This window comes from Opisthorchis viverrini, assembly GCF_000715545.1.
Source record: "Opisthorchis viverrini unplaced genomic scaffold opera_v5_55, whole genome shotgun sequence".
NCBI lineage: Eukaryota > Metazoa > Platyhelminthes > Trematoda > Opisthorchiida > Opisthorchiidae > Opisthorchis > Opisthorchis viverrini.
Window position 1 is genome coordinate 1,590,288 of NW_008751709.1, and position 24,020 is coordinate 1,614,307.

The following is a 24,020-nucleotide window of genomic DNA, read 5'->3' on the forward strand; positions in this document are numbered from 1 at the left end:
TCAGCAAGAAACAAGCAGCAGTAGATTGCTTGCTGACCACCAACATAGTGAGTTCAATTTCACTTTGGTAATTTTCGATCTTTCGCAAGCTAAAGCGCGATAGGTGCGGCATTGTCAATGGTCCATGGTGGCGGTCTTCAAAACTCCTGGTTTTATTACATCCAAAATAGGAAACCGCTGGACTGACCTTGTTTATTTAGGTTAGAATTCATCACAGGAAGAACACTGAATGCAGAAGTTTAAGCGATTACGGAACAGGTCAAAAGACGTGAAGCGGCAGAGGCACTGCGAAAAGTTCCAAGAACACCTTCACCATCTTCACCTTCATTGTGCGTTATTTTCCAAACTAGCGATTATCTGCAGGAGGCAAACAAGGTGCAGTGGAACTCTAACATGTTTTTGTTTGTAGGTAGTGAGCTGCCTGAACTTTGACTTGCGACCAATTGTGGATGCCATACTTAGTATGGCGAGGTTGGCGGATACATTTTGAATTTCGTAAAACTCTAATGACTTTGAGTAAAAGTCAAGCTAGTTTTATGGAACCCAGTACAAAGGCGAAACCAACAACTGAAAAGTTTTTCTTCACATCTCTATCCTGATAAGCAATTCATAAGATTCCTAAAGGTTGGAAGTTTCGGAGCTTCTACGGTTACTTCTCGAAAGTGATTCTATCATGCATAACTGCGATTTGATTGGGCCAGCAATGCCTCGTTAATCCTTACGAAGTGTATTGGATAGTACTTCCACTGCCGGGCGGGAAACATCATCGTGTCGCTTGTGAACATTGATAAGGCCACTGAAATGTTAAATTCAAACATTGCGTTATTCAAGTACAACGATTCAAACATCTTCACTCTTATGAATTTGAAACAGTTGTTATAAAATGATAAAAGAAAAGATACATGAAGCCCAGAGAGATGACATCAAATGCCCTGAAACAATGTTTGTCCAGCACAACTGTCAGGACAACAAGTCACGATTCTGATTGGAAAGTTCTAAAGTGAGAAAACAACGGTGAACGCTGCGTTTGGTTGACAATGGGACGATGCTATTGGTTCACAGATTGACCCTATGTAGGAGCACTCTGGCATAAACATAGATGACATAAGGTAACAAAGTTCACGGGCGCACTAATCGGTCAAGTACTTCACCATATAATAACTGTGATGATCATGGTACTTCGGATCCACTTCGATGTTTTCCTTTAAAGCAAAAGCTTGCATACGAGTTGTGTTCATTAGCTTGTAGCCAAGGTCCATGCAAACTTCCTGTAAAAAAGGAAAGAAAAACGACGAAGTCAAACTTAAACGCTTATCTAAGGTGGGTTACTTTTTATCTTTGACCTAGCGCATCGAGTAGGCGGTTGAAAAACGTATGGTGAGGAGACGAGTGTTTACTAACACAGTGGGAGGTCAGGACACAATTCTCTATCAACTAGATACATTCAAAGTTAAATGTCTTCCCTGAATCAACATCAAGAACAGGCTATAGTTTGACAGGAATTTAAGATTCATTAATTACGCAGAAAGCTATTCAAACGGTATGACGTCCAACGTTTACAAGCCTGATGTGGAATTTCAGCAATAAAGTCTGAACAGTCAGTCCAATCCCAGCATAATGGCGAGAATTCTTTTTCAACAAGGGCGGTAAATTAGTGAACTTTAAGACACTAATTGTTGGCGCCCTTAATCTAGTAAAATTGCTACGATGTGGTGTTCAATTCAGAAAATATAATTGCAATGCCTACACGGTCATCAGAATTTTTAGAGGCGTGGGCCTTTGTTCATCTTTCCAACTTTAAATATTAAATTACGAACTTGTCAGCTTCAATCCACATTCTTCAGGCTTCCACAATTTGATTTTGACCATAGATTTACAGCATATTCTAGTCAATTCTGGAACAAATGAGCTTACGTCGTTTGACATCTCACCACGTGAAGAAGTAGGAGCCATCTTAGTTCCGTCATTTGTGCGTCTCACGAATTCTGGTGAGGAGTGGAATAATGTCTGTTTTTGACACATAGACCAACGTCGGGTTAAATCGAAAATTTCACGGGCAACTATTCACAAACTGACTGGATTTCATTTGAGTGCTACATAATAGAACAGGACAAACACTTTGAAGATTAATTTTCCATGTGTCTGTATTTATCGTCGATGTTCTGCCAGCTGTCGGAAATTAATCACGTTTGATAAGTGTTACTTCCAGGCCGTTAGTAGTGTGAAAGTGTACGACAAGTAGTACAGAGTTGGCGCAAACAAGAATTCTTCACACACAAGAGGAGAATAAAGTCCATGGAAAAGTTTTGGGGGCCTTCGTACTACTGACTTCATGGCCAGCACCTGAGGAATGTTCTTTTCCATAAACTGGTTAGATTCCGAGAAAGACCCAACACTCACCCTGGTAATATCATAAGTATTCAGTGTTTCAATCATCTTGTACCCTTTCGCCTTGGCCACTCTGACAAGTTGTCGTTCCAGCCGTGCGAGTATTTCCAACATAACCCGGTTCCATCTGGCCCTGACAGAAAAGTCATGGTGTGAAAACTCGTCCGATGTGGATAGAAGGACACCAACCATGATGACAGTGAGAGCCGCTTTCCTCAATGGGGCATCATTCATTAAAGTAGCGTCAACCGGTGTGCAGCAGAAGTCAAAATATCGCTGCAGCAAATTTAAACGAGGCCATTTTTCCGGCAAGTCAGGCATTTGTGCCGATGGTATGGCAAGTAACACGCCCACTAGTTTGCTGTCTTCCGTAATTGAGAACGGATGAATATCACTCCAAGGGCGGAAAGCGAGCAGAACAATGCCGCAGTTATTATGCCTTAAATAAGTGGAGACGGCATTTTTGAGGTCTGTTCGCGTAAGCCCAAATGCGTGTGTCAAAACGTCTTTTTCTTCAAAAATATCAATCAGTAATTTTTGTATCTCCTCATATTTTGGATCTTGTTCGCAGGTCAAATTACCACGGCCACTGTTCCAGTCGATCAGGTCAATTGTTTCGTTCCCGAACCTATCAGCAAACTAGATAAAGGGCAAAACACAAGACGAGGAGAAATTTTAGGTAATTTTTTGTGTATGAGATAAAAAACCTGCATATGTGACACCACCAAAGTACCCAGGAGCAAACTACAAATCTGGGTAAATGAATAACAAATCTTGGAACAGTTCGTAAGTAGTTTTCAGCAGTATTGTACTATCCTGTACTAAGGCCGTGATCTCAAGGCAAGGAGTTGGTTAATTAGCCCAAATGCATGATTTAGGTGTCCTATCTGACAGGTCACGTGTAGTCTAATTCGCCGACGGACGGTCAGTACTAATTGCGGCGAAACCGGATTCTACGAATTTCACCTGCGTTTGTTCAGTAGTCACAACTGGGCAGTGAGCAATACATTGAATTGAACGTGGGCAGAGAGTATAGGAAGATAGACCATGATTCTATACGAAATTAACAGTAAATTGTGAGGGAAATTAAAGAAAGGCTTACAGCTAGATTGAACATTGAGCAGTTAGCAACACAGGATGGCACAGAAAGGGCAGTGTGCTATCGGACAAATTAAACGGGAAAAATGTTGTTCAGTTCAAAGTGGGACAAATTTTCAACAAGCCCAGAAATGAATGTGAACAGATCGTCTATGGATAAGGGTTGATGTAGAGTCGACTTTGTATGAAATAGAACAGTCCAGTCTTGAAACTCTAGCAGTCACTGGAAGGGTAATAAACTGGCCTGAGGAATAGGGGAACAAATAATTACGTCACGTAATTAACAAGTATGTTGATTACAACTTTGGATTGTTTCACACAGTAAGCCCTTTACTGCCACACGCTGATTGCACACCCAAGCTGATTCTAGTCAAACTCCTCAACTTTGTCTCAACAACAGAGCAATATTCTATCCAGTTAACCGGCATCTGTGAAGAGTAAATATTCGTAGACACAGAAGTAATAGGCAACTACCTGACACCAGCAATCAACAGAAAATAAAAACAACAGACAACAGTCAACCATCTAGACAACTGGTACGGTTGTCGACAAACTATTCTGATGTTGATTTGCATCCCTTGAGGGCGAACGTGTAGAAATTTCCTCGGGACATCCAAACATTCATATAACAGTGTGGTTGGTTTAAGTTTACTGGCAGATCTACCTCTGACAAATGGGTTTTCTGTGCCAGTTAGTCGACAAGAAGCTGCATTTTATTAGATTGTGGATGTGGCCTACCTGAATATTCGCAACTAGTGCACAAAGTTTTGTGTGAATTGTTTATTCAGAATGTGCACATATCTTCATGTTAACATCCGCAGAAGCTTCATGAGACTGGCCAAAATTGACTACTTACTGCACCATTCGAGTGGCTGACCATTTTTTATTTGGGTCCAACGCATGACTGGTATAAAAGGGACGCTTTTCTCAAAAAATCGTTCGAAGGAAATGACCTGAAAACTCTGTGCGGAAAGCTGTAGCTTGAATGCCGGATAGCACGTATTCACTTAGTCTGGAGCACCAAACCCACATCAAAGTGGTAACATCCGATCCACCGTGAGGTACCGAATCACATGTTGCTAAACGGTTCTTGAGTAGTAGTCATAGCAGAGTTGTCTGCAAGATAAAAAGTTTCCGGAAATCTTTGTACAGTAGTTTCATTGTCGGCGACAGCCTTTTGGTATGCGTTCAGCTGTAGCACTCTCCCGGTGCCTAGCTGCCATGTCACCCGAAAGAAGCATGAGGGCTGGGATACTGCCAGGTTGCCCAAGCCTAGACAGGGGAAGTCGAGAGGCGGAGGTGGGATTCGAACCACGGACCTTCCGGTCAGTAAATTCGCGCTCTAACCACCTTGGGCCATTCGCCATTTGGTATGACAGCATTAAGGCCCGGATATGGCATCGTTCATGGAACGGGAGGAAGTACTTGTCGGGAAGGGACCCTGATTAGGCCACTCACTCGCCGTAAGGACATGTCACATGAACTTTGTCAACTAGGGTTGTGCAGTCGCCTTCACTGACTGACCGGTCAGGCGGCTTTAAGTGCGCAACTCATCTGCAGTAGGGAAAACTGGACGAATGATTGGCAGACACATAACTGGACGCGGGCATCGTAGAATCCTTTCTCAAAGGGATATGAAAACAGTTTGGCTACAGAGGTGGTGCTCTTTCACAACCTAAGGTTCTGCTACGCAGAGGATCCGTAGATAGATTCTAAATGTGGTTTTACTAAAAGAAGGTTACGAACAAAAAGTCCATTATTGGTTAGCTTATCGTTATCCATCTTGCTGTAATGAGTTTTGACTTTCAGATACAAGCTCTTTGGGCGCATGAACTCAGATGGGAGTTTCAGAAGTAAGGTTTCCATCTAGAATGTACCCTGGACCTCACAACTGCTCCCAGGTACGTCCTGGAGGTCTGCACGTAATGTTTGTCGCAATCTCAGGTGTCACATGACTGAGCCCATAGAATTTTGTGCAGGCAAGGTATTAAGAAAGGGTAAATCAAAATACATGGAACGGTCAGGGCCATATAGACTTAACCTTGTGAGACGAATCTAATCCAACCAACACTTCAATCTTATGGAGCGTTCAGCAATACTTGACCGCTGGGACGCCTCCAGAATATCTAATACATTCGTAGTTGGCAAATTTCTGAGAATAACAATATAGTTTGACAGTGGTATGTTACATATTATTTTATCGCAACATACTTCACGTTGCTGAAAACATTTTCACGGCCCACCACGGTTTCTCCCTTCTTAAATTCCATTAAAATGAGGTAACCCCGGGTTTCTACCAACCAGGTGTTTTTATGAAATACAAAAATTATACCCAACTGGCGAGCCAAATACATTTTCAAGTCACTGTGATACCAAGTTGGAATCTGGAAGTACCAATGAACGGCATCTGTACTCGGAGTTCAGGGTTCCACTTTTCAAGTCCCGAATCTGATTAGGTCTGCTTTAACCTGGCAAAATCGTCGGTTTACTAAGGGTTTACAATCATTTGATTGTTCAGCTAATGTCAGCCAGAGAGTGGCTTAGAATCAGGAAGAAATTACCAAAATATTCGCAGCAGATGTATGGCGAAGCTGCCGAAAATTTGGAATAACCAAAATAGACCTGCTTAATATAGGTGTAATCGGAGTGGGAAGCAGATTGTGGTTCATCTGTCTTCTGATAATACATATTTTTGGTCTCCCAAATGTTCCTACCGCTCCTGATCAGACGTGGAGGCGTTTCAAAACTTAGTTCACGCCCGCCATACTCTGAGTGGCCGGTCCGACAGTTCGATTTGCACCGAACAGTTATTTTCGTGATAACATCTCATCTGCTTTGAATTTTTCGCAGTGGCTATTACTGTACGTGGGTTGACTATTGGATGGGGATATCAAAAATAACTAACACAAGCAAAATATGCTTCTTTCGAGATATAATGAAATAATCGTCAGCATCCATTAGATCGCCAACTTCAATAATACCCCCAGTAGTTTGGCATTTTTAGCCTTTTTTCAAACGGATGAAAGCAAGGCGTAGCCGGTCTCTCCTTGCAGAATAAATCCCATGACAAAGTTACCAGACCACCTATTTCATCATTACTTAAATATCGACAAAAATGCCTGACTTACTTTTGGCCAGAAAGTGATAAATCCTATCAAAAATCAGTCGTACAGTTTGCATGAATACCGCTTTCGTCAAATGCACTGAAGGTAGAAACTGAAAGCGAGGTGCTCACAGGACTACCCTAAAATGAGTTTCCGTGGATGAAAATCTCAAGGGTGTTTGCCGTATATTTCGCCTCACAACCATACAGATCTCTTTGCTGTGTTTTTGATGAGTATGAGTATAACATCCTGATTGGCCATTCACTATTCCTGTTTCGGGAAAGCTATTAACCCCTTGGTGGGTCACAGGCGTTTGCACTTTTGTTTACTTTCCACTATGTCTTTGTCAGGTAAACGTCAGTACTGAAGGCTGGTCGATACAGTGGCTTTGGTTACGTAAGATCCATTTTCAACCACCCCACCCTTCTGAACGAGGGGTGGCAATAACAAGCACTTCAATATCTGGAAGTATCCATCAGAGTCTCGTTCACCATTCAGTAGTTAACTCACTCCATCTACCTGATAACAAGGAGTTTTCTTGCGCCGCCAGTGGACAGAGGTCTGTGACTTCAGAACTCATTTGGGATTACTAACCTCCCAATCACCATGAAAGTCACTTGTCAAAATTCTATCTATGAAATCCTCAAAAGAACGGCAAAGGGATGTAAAAAGGCTCTGAGGCGAAAAAGCTGGGTTATGCCCGAGGGATTTGGGTTACGACGAACCATGACCCATAATATTGGGTGCATGGTAAGCTGCTTTTTATTTTGAAAACGAGAATGATGCTACTGTCGGCCTACCAAAGTGCGCAACATGGGTTTTTAGTCTAAAAGATAGTTATAGACTAGAAAATACTTATGTTTAGCACTTCAGCTGCACGTAACATAGATTTCTCACCCACAGTATTCGCTTAGATCGTGGATACCAGTTTATGCCATTTTTGTAACGCTTAGCATAAGCTATTAGATGACATTACACAGGATTTATACAAGAATCATGAGGCGCGACGCTAGTCTGAACAACGAACAACAGCAGAACAAAGGAGAACAAAAAGACAAAGGGATAAACAATAATGGTTTGGGAGCATAGTGGTAGATATCGAACAAACAATTATGGATTTTGTTGAACAAAGATTTTGTGGGAACCAAGATGTAGTAGAGACGGATGGTGGCCTTGCACAGCGAGTTTCACGATAGCAATTAGAATCTGTGGCATACTGAAAATTTATTTGAAATTAGTTGGTTCTGTTAGACGTCAGAATCACTCACGCACTTTGAGCACACGTATGCTGGTGAAGGAAAACACTAGTGAGCACAGACTGACAGATTCCTTTCAAATTTCGAAGCCTTTTGTGGGACAATTTTGCCAGACGGTGAGCGAAAATGTACGCCGAGAATTGAGTCACTAATGGGGCAAAGATCCACGCTGGAAAAACGGGAGTAACGCTTAAAAAAGCTGTGAGGAACTATCTATTGCTACTATTTTTCGAGAAATTCACCTAGAACTCAGCCGAATCTCTCGTTTGTGATGTTTTTAAGCAACTGAATGTGTTGCAGCAGGCCGCCTTATGTTGGGAACATTCTAAACAAGAGATTCTGCCGGGTTCCAGGTGAGTCTCTCAAAAAACCCAATTTTTTACAACTGAGTGTAGTTTGCTTATTTCGTGCAATTTGGGTTAAACTAGACCATAAGGTTGACGGAACCTCTACCACTGTGCCTGTCTAATGAGCCCCAAATAGGGCGAAACCGGTCGTGGGCTGCCGAGAAATTTTCAAAAACCTCATGAACCACTGTGCCTGTATATGAGCCCCAAATAGGGCGAAACCGGTCGTGGGCTGCCGAGAAATTTTCAAAAACCTCATGAGTAGAGTGTTACGTCTATGCAGGTATCTGGTTAAATTTTCCGGGATCTTTTTAAAAATCCTTCATTCGAGGTGACGCAGGGGACCATTTCATTTGATATAGACCTGTTCTCTTGAAGAAAAATGTCAGTTTAACGCGGTGCTACCTGACCGCACGCCCTTTAATTCTTGTATATTTCCTTTTTCGTTGTGTTTTAAAATTCAGTCCAGAACCGGGAAAGACCAACCAGGGAAGTTCTCCAGTAAGTGGAAAGCTTCCGCATAGGATTTTCTGATATGCACCGGGGTTAGATGAACGAAATCATATACCCACCACGCTTAACAAAGGAATGTCTTTCTAGACTGCATTGTTCATTTACGAAGGGAACCTTAATTTAGTGAACTCAACAGGATCAAGTAAGTGTTCGAAAAACTGTACTCATTCTGCAGCATTCAGGCATGCGAAGCAACATTTTTGAAGAGACTGGTTAACTCAGCAGCCATGTTTCCGAACCACCTAATTTTTACTAGATATTCAAAAAGTGCCATATGATCAGCTATCATTACCGCACGATTCTATTGGTGTACTTTAATCACACGTTTTCCAGCCAGTGATCACAAAATACAAACCTGTTCCTCCGCCTCAATCAATTCTCCGTTTTTCATGCTTCCGTCGTGGATTCTTCCCGGCTCATTGCCGTATTTAGTCGGGGTCACAGTACTCTCCGAGTGAACCAACGAGTCCAAGATTTGCCCAATGTTGCTTGTGTGATAAAATGTTTCCAGGCGCACCGTAAATCCAAGTTGCCGCAAACTTTCCAGTGCCAAAACAGCCTTAGAGTCGGGGTGGAGTGAGGAAGAAGTGAAAATATGTGGGAATTGTTGAGTGTTTCGGAAGTACTTTCAGTTTGATCAGGTGTTTTGGCTGAAGCAAAAATTCGTTTTTGAACGTGAAAACCAAAAAAATGAATAAATAAATCGGTAATGATTGGTTGTTTTGTCCTCAGTTTTGCGCACTTGTCCCGATTGGGTCATTGCTCTCGAATATTACAGCGGAGATACTGCTCTACGTACTGTTCAACCTGAAATACCAGGAAAGGTTTCCCCCAAAGTAATTGTTTAACTTAACAATGTGAAAGAGCTACTCAGTGGATTTCGCGAACTGCTTCGGTTACTAATACTGTTAATTGAAAGAGTTCGATAGATTTTCCTAAGTAAGATCATTTGCTTCCAGATTTTCTACTGTTCTAGAAGAAGAATTTGGGTTCGCTGCACTAGTGAGATTCTCGAAGACAAACTAGTTTCTATGGTACAATTCGTTTACGTATTTGACGTACTGCAGAATATGTGCATATGAACGAACCAGATTTTTACATATGAGAAGGTGTAAGGGGCAATTACAACCAGCCATTTGGAAGTCAACATGTGTAGCATCAATATGGCTCTAGTTTATAGATTATATATATTTTATTTTGGAGTTTTCTTGCGGAGTTAGGAAGTCTCGTAATTCCAGGCAATTTTTCGACTTCAAAACAGGTTGCCAGTTTTTTAAGGTAATTGACTGTCAATGCAAACGTATGCAAGCATGCCGGTTGATTTCACTGGTCATGATGATCTTAGATGTATCCTCAAATCATGGTCAGCAGTTTCTGGTCATCTTGCCGGGGAGCCATAGTTTGCAACCAAAATTTCGGAACTAACTGACAATTCCCGACAAAAATGAAACAGCGCTTCGCGAGTCTTTAGCAAAGGCTGACGCGACTGAGCACAACAAGGCCTAAACTAATTACTACGCTTCTGACCACCCGGAGCTATGGCATTACTTGTTTGTTCACATGGGAACGGAACACAAAAGTGAAGCGCTAGTCAGTGCCTCACTACAAGCTTACCACTAAAGAATTTCCTCCAAGCAAATAAAAGTCTTCATCATCCCGTGGTCGTGCGGTTCCTCCACTGGAGCTGCCTCGCTGCAATCCCAAGACTTTCCTCAGAGCTGCTCTTGCCACTTCCCGATGTTTTCGTTCGCGGTTGATGCCATTCTCGTTTTGAGAAATTGGGTAGGGTATTTCATTGAGTGAATCTGGTTGGAAGCCCTGATGCATTCCACTTTCCGAGGCAAACGGCTCTTCATACAAAGCTCGTAAAAGCTGTTTGTCCACTTTTCCACTTGTTGGCATGATGGGGATATGAGTTACCTAAAAGTCAATATGAGTGCCCGTTACGATAGTTGGAAAGTTGTGCCTTCATAATTGCTAATGCCTTGGCTTTGCTTGATAAGTCTAAGAATAAAAATGAAGGTTTATTCTGTTCAGCCTGAATAAAATGCCAAACGACATAAAGTCCGACAAGACAAATGTCTCTTTCTCTCCTTCAAAGTGAAAATCATAAATGGAAAGAGAAGCATTTCTCATGCAAGCAAATCCTAAAGAATTGGTTTTGCTAACCCAGAAGAATGTTCAGAGTATTCAACTGAGCTTGATCAGGTGGGGATGACGGTTCTTACCTCACGCAATACAGTGCATATGGTCAAGGTACGGGCGAAGCAAAACAGAGTGCCCATACACTGTCTTCTGGCACAAATTGGCTTTTTGCAATATTTCATTGTAAATAACCGGAACATGAGGCGAGTTTGCACCGCAAAGTAGATCATATTCCTCGCGCTATAAACCCAGGGATGACTATGCTAAGAGCTTCAAAATGCCACTTATCCAAAAGGATCTTAGTTTTCTTTTTAAGTTGGCATATTGCAAACAACCCTCGAATAGGTAGCTTCCAGCTCCAGTCGAGCCACAGGTTTTTGATTCCTCGTCCTGAACGAAAAATTTGGTAAAGACGTGTCATTAAGTCCATATTGTTGGGTATTAAGACGCAGTAACATAATGGAAGCTACATGGAGCTGGTCCTTAACCGATCCATTGTTGTTTATGCACAAAAGTGGTGAGTAAGACGAGTAAACTACTGGTCATAAACCATCATAATTGTAAGCCGTGGGAATACAAATCATCTTAGAAACGAACAAGCTATTGATCCGGATCACACATGGGCGTGAATTTACTGACCGGAAAGTTCGCGGTCTCTCCAACTCGACTTCTCCTGTCTAGGCTTGGGCAGCCTGGCAGTATCCCAGCCCTCATGCATCCTTCGGCTAGCGTGGCAGCTAGTCACCGAAAGGGGTCACAGCTGAACGATTGTCTTTTCATTCCTACACATGGGTGGCATATGAATCTTTTTCACAATCTCTGACAACTTCCAACGGATCGTGTGTGTTTAGCTAAGCAAAAACCATGTTATCTATGGACAATGAGTTCGCGCAACCCAACATTCTGTGAAAATTTTGGCACGGGGACGTCTAATTTTTCAGTTGCTAATTACAGTAACTTTTTTCACTGTGATAAGACCCGATGTACACCTTTATCAACTTTAGAAAATTGAGGAAGTCAACCGCTTTCGATAACAGGCACTAAACATTTCATTCTACAGAACAAATACTTCTTAAGGGACACTGCTTATTGCATTCTTGAGCTACTTCTCTTAGGCATCTTGTGGAATAGACTTTAGGTTCGCTATAACCACCTCACAATAGAGATAAGCTTTAATCGGGGGAACTCAACATGCTAGCTAGTCCCAAGTACATTTAACTCAAAAAGATCACAAATCTCAGCTGACTTACCGGCACAAACACTGGTCGAATATATACTGGGACATAGTTTGCAATGAGAGTTGATAGTTCGCATGGTTTTGGCGACAGTTCGTTCCACAAAGTTGAACCACGTTTGATAAGCATTGTTTGTGTGACACATCGCACTGCATCTCCCAAAACTGTGTTCATTGATACGGATGAATTGACCTTCTCTTCTGAGTCCTTTGCCGCAATCGACTGCACAGCATAGAAGCAGACGAGTTGACTGCTCTTATGTACCGGATGCTTGATGGGTAGAGTGACAGATTCATGGAAGCCACAAAGCTTACTCTCCAAAGAGGACATGTACTGCTGTACACTGCGCAAGCCTTTTCCTTTTAACCTGAGCAACAAACGATCCACATCACTGGCCAGGAAGCCAACCGCATTTATTTTTACCAGTTCATCCGAACGACCGCAAATGTACAGAAGATTGTTCCTGGGGCAGATAAACCCAAGATCTCCAGGGAAATTAACGGCTGCTTGTTTGACGTGAGGTTTGTGAGAGAGAGGAGCATTCTCACCATTCATCGTCTTGCAGCTGGTGACATCCATCCGGTTGTTTGCTGGTTCGACTAATCCTGAAGTAGGCAGCCCAGTAACAGCAACTTCTCCGACACTGCCCATCTCACATAATTCATATCCAAGACGTTTCCAGTCTACGGGATATAATTCATCTCCAATTACGGAAAGGTTGTTGGTTGCACAGTTTTGAATTGCATGAGTGACAGTCGGCTTTTCTGCTTCAACGCCATTCGCACAACCACGACCACGTTTCCCACAAGCGTCTAGACAGTCTTCGCACTTTTGGACAATATACACAGCAGTATTGCTTATGGGTTTACCAACAGCAATAAATGAAAGATTTTCCCGAATCAGACCCTCGCGCTTAGCAAAATCCAACTGCTTTGTTGCCATGCGCACCTCGTTACGATTGCAGAAGACTGCTGCAGTCACATCACCGGCCACTTCGGTGGTCCCGTAGAAGTTGATCAGTCGGACGCGATGGGGATGCTCACTCGGGAAGAACTCTTCAGCTAGTTGCGGATGAAGTATATCGCCACTGACAACTACAGTGTTCAGTGTTGAGCTACAATCATTGTACACCATTTCAGGAATTTGACGTCCTTGTTGTATCCAAACTTTGAGTTGCATTGGTACTGTAGTCAGTCGGGTAATACGGAACTGGCGAATCAACCGAATCAGGATACGTAGGTCGGAAACGCATACTTCGCTAGCACAATCAGGGCCTCCGGGGACTACCACGGGGATACCAGCAAAAAGAGCTCCAAATAGTTCGGTGAAAGCGTCGACAAAAACGCATGCCGTGCTTGCCAAGTGAACTTCACAACTAGAGGATATCTGCATCGCCCCAATGCACCAGTCGCGGTTTTCATCTTGCTGCACGTTACTACTCCAAAGCCACTGGAACCGATTCAAAAGCTGCTGATTTCGAAGGCGAACAATTTTTTGCCCTGAGGTTGAACTGAAAGGAGGGATGAGAAGGAAAGACCTTACTCATGCAAGAGGTGAATAGTTTTCCCACAGATTCAATCCCAATCGAGTTTGTAATCAACTCAATGAAGTGTGTGTGTGTGTGTGCAATATAGCTTATTTATTATCTCTGCTTTTAGGTGTTTACTGAAACTGGTTATTGGAACTCCAAAGGACCACTGGGAACTATAGAGTAAAAATGTGTTCCATATTTCTTAAGACTCGTTGGGCCACAGTGGAGCGTACATATTTTTCCGCTAAATCAGGCAGAATGTGGACAGCGAATTCCACATTTCTCGTCCCCATTCTGAAACAAGTGTTCAGACTTCTCACAGCAAATCATTTTTTCTGAGAATAGGTGCTGCGAAGGTTAACATGTGAGGAATGGAGGTCTGTAAACGTTCCTCTGTAAAATGTGACCATGATATATCCGTTTTCTAATTGCAAACCACGGTGTTAAGAAATTGAACTACAGCAACTGGTTTTTCGCCAAGTTTTCGTTAATACTGAACTACAGAACCACATGTTCCATGAGGTTTGGCGTCTGGAAATAACAAATGGTTTGTGGCTATTAGCTGTTGAACTGTGGCAACGAAAAAATTGGTAATAGATGGAAAAAGGCTACGGGGACGAGCGAAAGACACGAACCATGTGAATTACAGTAGTGGGAATTGTTTTTTTGTAAATGAGTAGGCCTGAATAGAGGAAATTGTTACGATCAGAATAATAGGAACTTGTGAATAATATCATTATGTATATTTATAAATTTTAAACTATGATAAAACATACGCACAGTAACAAAGGTCTCTATGATATTAACCAAGATAAGTATAAAAATGCAATTTGAACAGAATGCTCCTTGAATGGAAAATTGCGGTGGCTGTGAAACTCATACACCAACTCATCACCAACGTCGGTTACTGATGTTATTCTCACTGTTCTTCCGAGCAAATCGGACTTCAGTAGCTTCTACCTACAGCATAGTAGTGGCCAGAGTTGATACAGGGGGTGGTTCTTTTCATGACTGCTTCCTGTCATACCATAATTCTTCATGCGTAACGACTGTCGACTTCAACAGTGCCTAAGAATGAAGGCCGGGATGTATACAACACCAGATTTTCTAGAGCCCCAAAAGGCCAACCTTCATTGCAAGCACTTTAGTAGAGAAAATGAGACATCTAAGTTGTGTGCAGTATCCACTTACTCTTTGCCCAGAATACAAAGATAGACTGGTTCATCACAGCAAAAGTCGAAAGACCATTCATTACACATACTCTGATTACCCCGTAACATAAAAGGACAAGCTGTGTAATATGTTAAGGCTGCATAAAGTCCCCAATAAACTATTCAGACGAAGGAACTAGCCATAATAACGCTTATGGTTCACACTAGTGTTGTAGGACAATGTGCATTTCCCTTATTTTGTAACACCACTAGTTTATTGATGCACTTTCTCTTTCTTAACATGGATTTTCGAAGGGTGAAAACATCCGTGTTCACAGATAAAATAAACAACTGACACTAGATAGAAAATCTAATTAGATTTTGTGAAGTCTGATCTTTGGAGTGTCATTAATCACAAAATTGATTGGGCATAGTCACGCATAAATTCGTGGTCCGAAATGGGTCATACACACAGTGATTGGTTAAGTACCAAGTTCCAATCTTCAACTGGTCCGACTGCTCCATTCGTTCTGCAGTGACCTACGTACAACTGCCGTTGTGACCGGAAAAGGATGTAGTTTGACCGGCTGGTAGCTCGCCAATCCGTTAAACCGCAATTTCGAAAGGGTTCTCTCAGGTGCACACGTTGATACAAATTAACATGACTGATATCGACTAAGAGTGGAATACTCCAAACTTTGAGATCCAGGATCTATGTGTGCAGTAGCAGTCGTTTCTTGATTATTAACGCGCTACTTTGTGAAGTTTATTTAGTGGCGTTTAGAATTTTGTTGGAATGTCGTTTGAACTGTGACAAGACAACTCAACTTGAAAGAAGAATACTTACGTTCCGGATAGTTCGTCACTGCAAAACGAAAGAGGCTTCGGAACGGCCACATTTTGGTGGTTACAAAAGGGCTGTTTATACTAATGTAATATAATACTCCCAGACATCCGTTTCTCCGGTAGACTGTGTATCAGGAAGGTCAGATTCCTGAAATCAACTTCTGAACGCCCGGAACCTACTGCTCCACCAAAAGCTCAACTGGAAAGCCGGAAAGCATCCAGGCCAGTCAATCATTCGATCAATTCAGTAAAACCTGATGAGTGTTCTCTGTGAAACAGAAGCACGACCGAATGTGATCAGCATTCAGGCTTTTCACAGAGGCACGATCGATGTTGATGGGTGATCACTAACGCCTATCAGACAGCCTGGACCAATGTCAGAAAGCCCCCTTTAAATAGCGTGGGGCCGTTGTTACTTTTGCTCCCTCACTCACTCGCTTGTTCGGAATACAGCTGTTGCGTTCCCTTCTGTGAGTCTTTCTCTCCGACACTAGGCACTGGAGCAGGTCAGCAGCAGATACCTCAGATTGACGAACCAGCAGATATAACACTGTAGTTACTGAAACTAAGAGTAAATGGATAGAGCGGGAAATGTCGAGCTAGGTGATAGCTATTTCACTGTGACCATGTATTCTGAATTACATGTATCGACACTGCCATGGGGTGCTCACAATGTGGCTAACGTGCAATGTCCACTTCATGCCTACAACAGCTTGCAACAGCCAACTAGCAACATGTGGTTGATCTCTGCACGGATTTTTCTAAGGTAACCAAAAGTTATGTAAAAATTATGACTGTGTCTATCGAATCCCAGTCATTCCTTGGTAGCTGACTTGAAGTGTAGTTTTAATGGAGTGACATACATAACCACTAGATTAAAAACAGTGTTCATCTGGTGGGAATTTTACGGATAATCAAGATGTGTGCCTAAATTTTCGACGAGAGGATTATGCAGTGTCTAAAGTAACTATTTATTTGCTGAAAAGCCAGAAGCAGGTTATGTGAGCCGTTGTTTGAAGTAGGCACCTCCAGCATATGGTTGATAGTAACAAAAATGTCACAGCCATTAAACACATGGCATCCTCCACAACTAAAAAGGAGACTCAGATGAAAACTCATGTCCAATACTCCAGTACACACCCGTTTTAGTTGATTCAATCATATTGTTGATGTACAACCTTGCCTACTGAACTTCGGCTCTTGAGGCACCCTTCTGTTTCCCTGTAGTTACTGAAACTAAGAGTAAATGGATAGAGCGGGAAATGTCGAGCTAGGTGATAGCTATTTCACTGTGACCATGTATTCTGAATTACATGTATCGACACTGCCATGGGGTGCTCACAATGTGGCTAACGTGCAAAGTCCATTTCATGCCTACAACAGCTTGCAACAGCCAACTAGCAACATGTGGTTGATCTCTGCACGGATTTTTCTAAGGTAACCAAAAGTTATGTAAAAATTATGACTGTGTCTATCGAATCCCAGTCATTCCTTGGTAGCTGACTTGAAGTGTAGTTTTAATGGAGTGACATACATAACCACTAGATTAAAAACAGTGTTCATCTGGTGGGAATTTTACGGATAATCAAGATGTGTGCCTAAATTTTCGACGAGAGGATTATGCAGTGTCTAAAGCAACTATTTATTTGCTGAAAAGCCAGAAGCAGGTTATGTGAGCCGTTGTTTGAAGTAGGCACCTCCAGCATATGGTTGATAGTAACAAAAATGTCACAGCCATTAAACACATGGCATCCTCCACAACTAAAAAGGAGACTCAGATGAAAACTCATGTCCAATACTCCAGTACACACCCGTTTTAGTTGATTCAATCATATTGTTGATGTACAACCTTGCCTACTGAACTTCGGCTCTTGAGGCACCCTTCTGTTTCCCACCCACAGTTAATGCCTGGCTTCAAAGAATCACCGTCCTGTACTGCTTCCAGTGTGCATATTACAGTTCTAAGTATTTACTGGATGATTTGGCCAATCTGCTATGGAACGGAAGTTGTTTTTAAGGTATACGAAGGTAAGGCAACCAGGAAAGGATACTTTTGAGGGTGATTTCTGGGTGTTCGATCACATTATGAGAAGTATCTAGCAGATTAGCCATGCAAAGCTCGTAGATTTATGGTTGTTTCTTATTTATTTGAAAAAAGGTGACCAGGCTTGTTGTTTCAGAAGAGCTCAGTGAACAATCGGTAGTTTTTATTTAGGCAACTTTTCGCTTTTGCCACAAAAGCTTCATCAGGCCAAGTGAACAGGTCACCAAATTGACCAGGTTATAAGACAGGCGGGAAACCAATTAATAAGTCCTCTAAATCCACACTAGATCAGTGTTGAGTGTCAATTAACGGCTCTTGTTGGCTAGAATGGTTGCCAAAGTCTTGAATCGACGGGCTGAAGGAGCTTCGAATTAGTTCCAATCGGTTTTCGTTCCTTAATTTTCTAGGCTCATTACTCAATCAGTAGTATTGGGTAGATGAAGATTGAGTGATTGAAAAATACAATCATGAAACTAAACCATGAACCTGTTATAACAACGGGATACCCAGTAAATGAGCAACACGAATAACTACTGCAAAACAGTGACCAACGGATATTCTATTGACATTTAATCAAGGAATGACTGTGAAGTCATGCTTGGTTTGCCCACAAGGACCGACTCACCTTAGACGATCTAGAAAATCAAAAGAGGGTCTCAGTTCGGAAATCTACCTTACACTCCAGGGACAATTAAACCTCAGTTGTCCACGTTCATGAGCAAGTGTATGGCTGACCGTCACGGCAATACTAGTTGGATGGTGGTTCCGTAGTGTGGTTTGCTGTTCCTTCTATTACTGGTCAGCCGGTGGGTCCTGATTCGACTACCGAGATACCACAACAAGATATGTCTAAACAGACCAATTAGACCGGAGTGATAGACACATACGGGTAAGTGCGCTGACGTAAAGATATCAGACACAAAGTCCTGCGTAACAAGGTCACTGGCCGGTATGAAGGTCGTGGCAACAAGGACGCGGGGGAAGTGAGTAAATGAATGAGGTCAACTATCGCTGACAAATTAACTTCAGCAGATACACTCAGCTCGCTGTGGCTGCGGTTGCATGTAACTCCAGCCGGCATGCATATTTACTTGGCAGTATAAACTGGCTAGGGGATAAACAGACTACCTGGACATCCGGGGTTCACGGCAAGGGATTCGCAATAAGATTCTTTATTGGTTGATTTCAACGGCGAGCACGTGATCATAAGTTAGATTGGAGTAGCTAAAGGAATTCCTCAACACAACAAGCATAATGACGTCCAGGTTCGGCGATTCTTCTACCTGTTGTTTTTCCCGCTGCACAACCTTGAAAAAAGGTGAGCAAAAAAGCATACGAAATGGAACTGCATTACAGTGTTGTGCGATTCTATCTGCCAAAATGTTATGACCTTTTGCCTGATCACTGTCCGTGCAGAATGGCATTCCACCCCTTGCTAGACGACAATCTCATCAAATCAAAGCACGTCTTATCGACCTATTTCTGTTGTTGTGATCGGACAGCCGTTTATTGTCAACAATTTGCGTGTCCACACAAGTAGGACTCTCATTATCATCACTCAAGAAATCGCTATAGGACCAATGCCAGTTGGAAGCTCGTTAATATGGAGCGGCAGTACAAATAAACGAAATACCGCAAGTATATTTAGGGCATCAATCGCTAAATCGGTCGTATTTCAGGCGCTCCAAAAAGTTATATGACGAGGCGAATCAAATGGACTCAGCGGATGAGCTGTTCTCAGGCTGTGTACAGTGGGTACTGTAGCATTTTCAAACGACAACTTCGTTGTGCTTGGACCACTAAATGTTGTCTTGAAGAACATAGAAGAAGATGAATAAGCTGGTAGACTATCGTGACAACACGAACAAACCGACTTTCATCACTTCCGATTGTGTTCACTCTAGCTAGGGACTAGTGCGCATGCCCAAACTTTCTGTCAACCACATCACCAGAGTATTCAAAATCGGAATGATGCCAAATTACCCTGGTACTGAAGCAAGCTGAGATTAAATATAGTAAAAAAAAAAAAAGCCGTAGAATAACATCAGTCCGCACACTGGGTGTCAGCCAGCCCACGAGAAGTCGACATTATCTGGCTAGACAGTTCAGAAATGTCCTGGTCTAGTATTTTATGGAACTGCCATGTAGTCAGACTGTGTCGTGAGTGTTTTAGGGATGAAAATTCATTTACCCAGAATTTCAAGGTCAGACTAACATTCTTGAACCACGGTTTATCAGAAATGTAAACTTGAGTGACTAGACAATGGATTCCGGTAAATAGCGCTCTTTCGGTAAAAGGTCGGCCGTTGTAAGAAGAACTGCTATTAACGAACGGTTGATCATGCACAAACTTGAAATTTATCATTCCGCAAAAAAGGAATGTTTTTATTTCTTATATATGCTGGTCTTATGTCTATTTGGAAGTACTTTCTTTTGCCCAACTACTGTACGGTGCTTAACGAGAAACAGAGTTTTTCATTGGAAACCACCGTGTCCATGCGTTTGGACGACCTTTGTTCGAATCTCCCTTTGGTAAATTATGACTGGCAGTTGTCCAGCGACTTGTGCGTGACGATTTTATTGATAGAGCTAAAAAGTTATTCGTGACATCTAGTTGATTACAGCATTAGCTTTCAAATAAGCTAACTTTTAGAAATGGTCAGTGAACTCAGTTTATTGTCCTCCAGTCATTCTACGGAAATGATGACAGTTGACAACTGTGCATTTGAGACAATAAAGCGTTTTTCTTAGCCAGTAGGTCTGGAGTTTCGAGGACCATGAGTCGCCATGATTTATTCCACTTAAAACCTTTTCCCAAGTTCGGACGTACCGATCAACAGAAATCAACAGCATAGTTAAACGAAATTCAGCTGCTATTAAAAGGCTTGCTTACTGTGACTTCTGGGGAGCGCAGTTCAGATGTTTTCTAGTGGCTTTTGTGCATTCAAAATTTATCCTACTGGTCATTCTCACTTGCAAAAGTTGGATGGTGTACAGGATGTACACCAACCAAATCCAGGGTCAGAATAATTCTCGTGAATTGTGCTGTTTTTTTAACTTGTCCTAAGAATACCAGCAATCTCGCAATCTGTTCTTTTGGACACGTCAACTGTCTCTGGGGCTGTGGAAACATCAACAGGATCACATCCTTTCGAACGCTAACCGAAAATGTTTCACGCCATGCCTAAGTGAGGAGCGATTGGCTCAAAATAAGGGGCTTAAATTGAGTATAAGTTCAAACTAATAAATTGCGGAAACCATTGGCTTGAGGCTAGCTTTCAGCGCTTTCTATTAGTGTGTTGAATCGCAAACTTCATTCGGGCCAATCAGGTTACGTGCTGGCCGAGTCACGATCTTTTAATCGATGTATTGAAGCGGAGGAATTACGTACGGGTAATGTCGAGTTGCATGATTGGTAACGTTTGCAAGCCAGATTTCAAGTCCAGTCAATAGGTCAACTAATACCTGACCGGCGGCCAATGAGCTAAAAAAATTTCCTATTCCGGGAATTTTCTGCTAAAGAAGTCTCAGAGCCGTGGACCAATCAGAGAAATTCTCCTATGAACGACGTTTTACCTCCAGGCTGGAGGACAATATTATTGTCTCTGAAAAATCCGTTGAATATTATTCTATTAGCCGGAGAGGAGTTTCTCCACACACAAATCATACCAAGTTTGCTTTTGCCTGACAAACGCTTTGGCCATATAGTTGTCAAAACAACTGATTGCAGGTGACCGGTGGCCACAATACACAGAGTTGAACATTCTCAATCTGAATACTTGAGCATAGTACCCAAGACCTACTTGTTCGAGGGTTACGAAAAGGATGAGGTGCCACCTGTTAGACGTGGCTCAATTGCATTAAGAATCGAGCCCAAGAGAACGACAATCTTCTTAGTTGCCAAATAGAGGTGCTTAATATGATAGACTTAACTGTGTGTGGGTTTTTGCTTTCTTAACTCGTGACAGCCGGTAGCAACAGCAGTGCCGGACACTAGAGCCTCAACACGATGTTTACCTTGATTGCCACCAGCGATGCCACGCATTCAGTTATGCATGGAATGCAGACGTTATGGTGTCCGGTTTCGGAAGATTGGTCCATTTTTAAAAAAAAGAAAATCATAGAAGTGATCTGGATCGAACAGAAACTAGTTTCCCATAACAAATATGGTCCGAGACCGACTGCATGGCTCACATTAATAGTCCTACACAGCATAACAAAAAACACTAAGTATTTGGCACCTATCCGATAGACTTAACTGTGTGTGGGTTTTTGCTTTCTTAACTCGTGACAGCCGGTAGCAACAGCAGTGCCGGACACTAGAGCCTCAACACGGTGTTTACCTTGATTGCCACCAGCGATGCCACGCATTCAGTTATGCATGGAATGCAGACGTTATGGTGTCCGGTTTTCGGAAGATGGTCCATTTTTAAAAAAAAGAAAATCATAGAAGTGATCTGGATCGAACAGAAACTAGTTTCCCATAACAAATATGGTCCGAGACCGACTGCATGGCTCACATTAATAGTCCTACACAGCATAACAAAAAACACTAAGTATTTGGCACCTATCCCTTGGTTGCCTTATGCTTGGTTTGATCCTGATGGAAGCAAGGATCGGAGTGAAATTGACTTTTTATCTGTTTCAGCTCCTGTTGCCAAGTGCTGAAGTGAGACATGAACATAACGGCTGGTTGGGTAGTAGTCACATTTTTGGGTACCAAGCAGCCTGTCTAAGGGCAAAATATGTGCTGACATACAACTATATAATAAAATGATATATATTATGTTGTCTTGGTAAAAGTTGTGACCCATTTACTCCATTTACTCTCCGGGATCTTCCGCCCTCGTGATTTCAAGACCTTTTTAACCCTTCTGACGAGTATATGGTGTGACAAGCCGAATTTTAACTAAAAAGCTGGCATTAAAGTTGATCAACAGTATAGTGCTGTCCAAGAGATATGATTCTAAAATTCTGGAGTTGGTATTTCTCTTCTTATTTCTGCCTTCTTACGGTAGAAATATAAAAAGAATCGAACGAAATCCTACAAACTAGGTGTAAGTCAGTCACTGGAAAGGAAAGACTTCCTGGCTTAGGATGGTAATCTCGGTATCTTGTACAATTACGTACAAATCAATAATTTCGGTTTACTGCCGTTTTTCTCGATATGAGACCTCCCATATATATCAGAGGGAAGGATTTGGGAAAAGATTAGTTAGTAGTTAACCTTCTCTACGATAACTTTCCTGTCAATGATCAGTGTATTCTTTCGATACATCTAAAAATAAGAACAATTTCAATTCCACCAACTTAAAATTTATCCAAGTGTTATGGGCCATTTAACAATCTGGCGGTGTATTTTTAAGCAGCTAAGCTTTAGTACAAAATGTGTGGGATGTTTCCTGTCTTAAATTACAACCACAAACGTACAAGATTCTCTAAAGCGGAAAATATATCATCCCAGAGTGTTCATACAACTGGAGAAAAGGGTTGTCTCTTAAAAGCTGTCAAAAGAATAGTTTGGACACGCACAGTTCAGAAAGTACATTTTACTATGATACCAGTTGGGTATTCGAAACACAACAATTTCCTCTTTTCTAGTTCATCTTGAAATCTAGGAATTTACGGCTTTATTCGGCTTACTAGGTTACACTAGTCAGGAGATGACTGCACATTCTCCTTTGTCGAAATTGCAAAACTGAATCATGAAGAGTAGATAAGTTCGCTGACGGATCCTAAAGAGAAAACTTACGACAACACAGCGGTATATCTAGCTGACCCAAATGAAAATTGGCCACCAAAAGCTCTTCGACGGCAGCGTTATGAGCGGCGTTCGGATAAGAAAAGACACGGCAGTATCTCCAATATCAAGCCAACTGAAACATTAGGTGGCTTACATGTGGCACACTAAGCCAAAAAAGTCTATAAGCTAGAGATTAATTCGAGAATCAGCTAAAATTCCCTTCAGTTTGCAAATGAGTATGTTTCACGAGCTCGTCGTGACTAAATTATACATGGAGATGAATGCAGATATAGTAGTGATATGTGGGTGATACGTGTTTTGGCCGGCCGTTTATTGGTAAACATCTTTTTTCATGCCTTCCTAACCGCATATCAGTCACCCGGCATTTGAACTGACACTATTTGGTGAAAGGTAACCAAACTGGTTGTGCTGTGCAATAGATTGAACTAACGGAACGGGGTGGGGGATTTCGTATCCCCAGTTAAGTAGCAGGTCACATCAGTGTGTTCTGAAATGGAAGTGGAAATCGGAAAGCTTTTACCTCTTACTTACGGCACAAAATTCAGATAGTCGACCGACCCAAAATTCTGACCCGGGAGGTCCCATCGAACCGACTGTA

The 24,020-nt window shown here is 42.1% G+C and overlaps 1 protein-coding gene across 1 annotated transcript in view; it reads right to left on the reverse strand.

Moving 5' to 3' along the window:
- Positions 1 to 1,020: 1,020 nt before the first annotated feature.
- The window catches only part of T265_03637 (hypothetical protein), a gene marked incomplete at both ends in the record, with an annotated part of 33,117 nt that continues 10,117 nt past the window's right edge, over positions 1,021 to 24,020 (reverse strand). The window contains 5 exons of the mRNA XM_009168172.1: positions 1,021 to 1,268; positions 2,401 to 3,027; positions 9,062 to 9,265; positions 10,321 to 10,626; positions 12,102 to 13,535. Coding sequence (XP_009166436.1) covers positions 1,131 to 1,268; positions 2,401 to 3,027; positions 9,062 to 9,265; positions 10,321 to 10,626; positions 12,102 to 13,535 — 2,709 coding nt within the window. The remainder of the gene's footprint in view (positions 1,269 to 2,400; positions 3,028 to 9,061; positions 9,266 to 10,320; positions 10,627 to 12,101; positions 13,536 to 24,020) is intronic.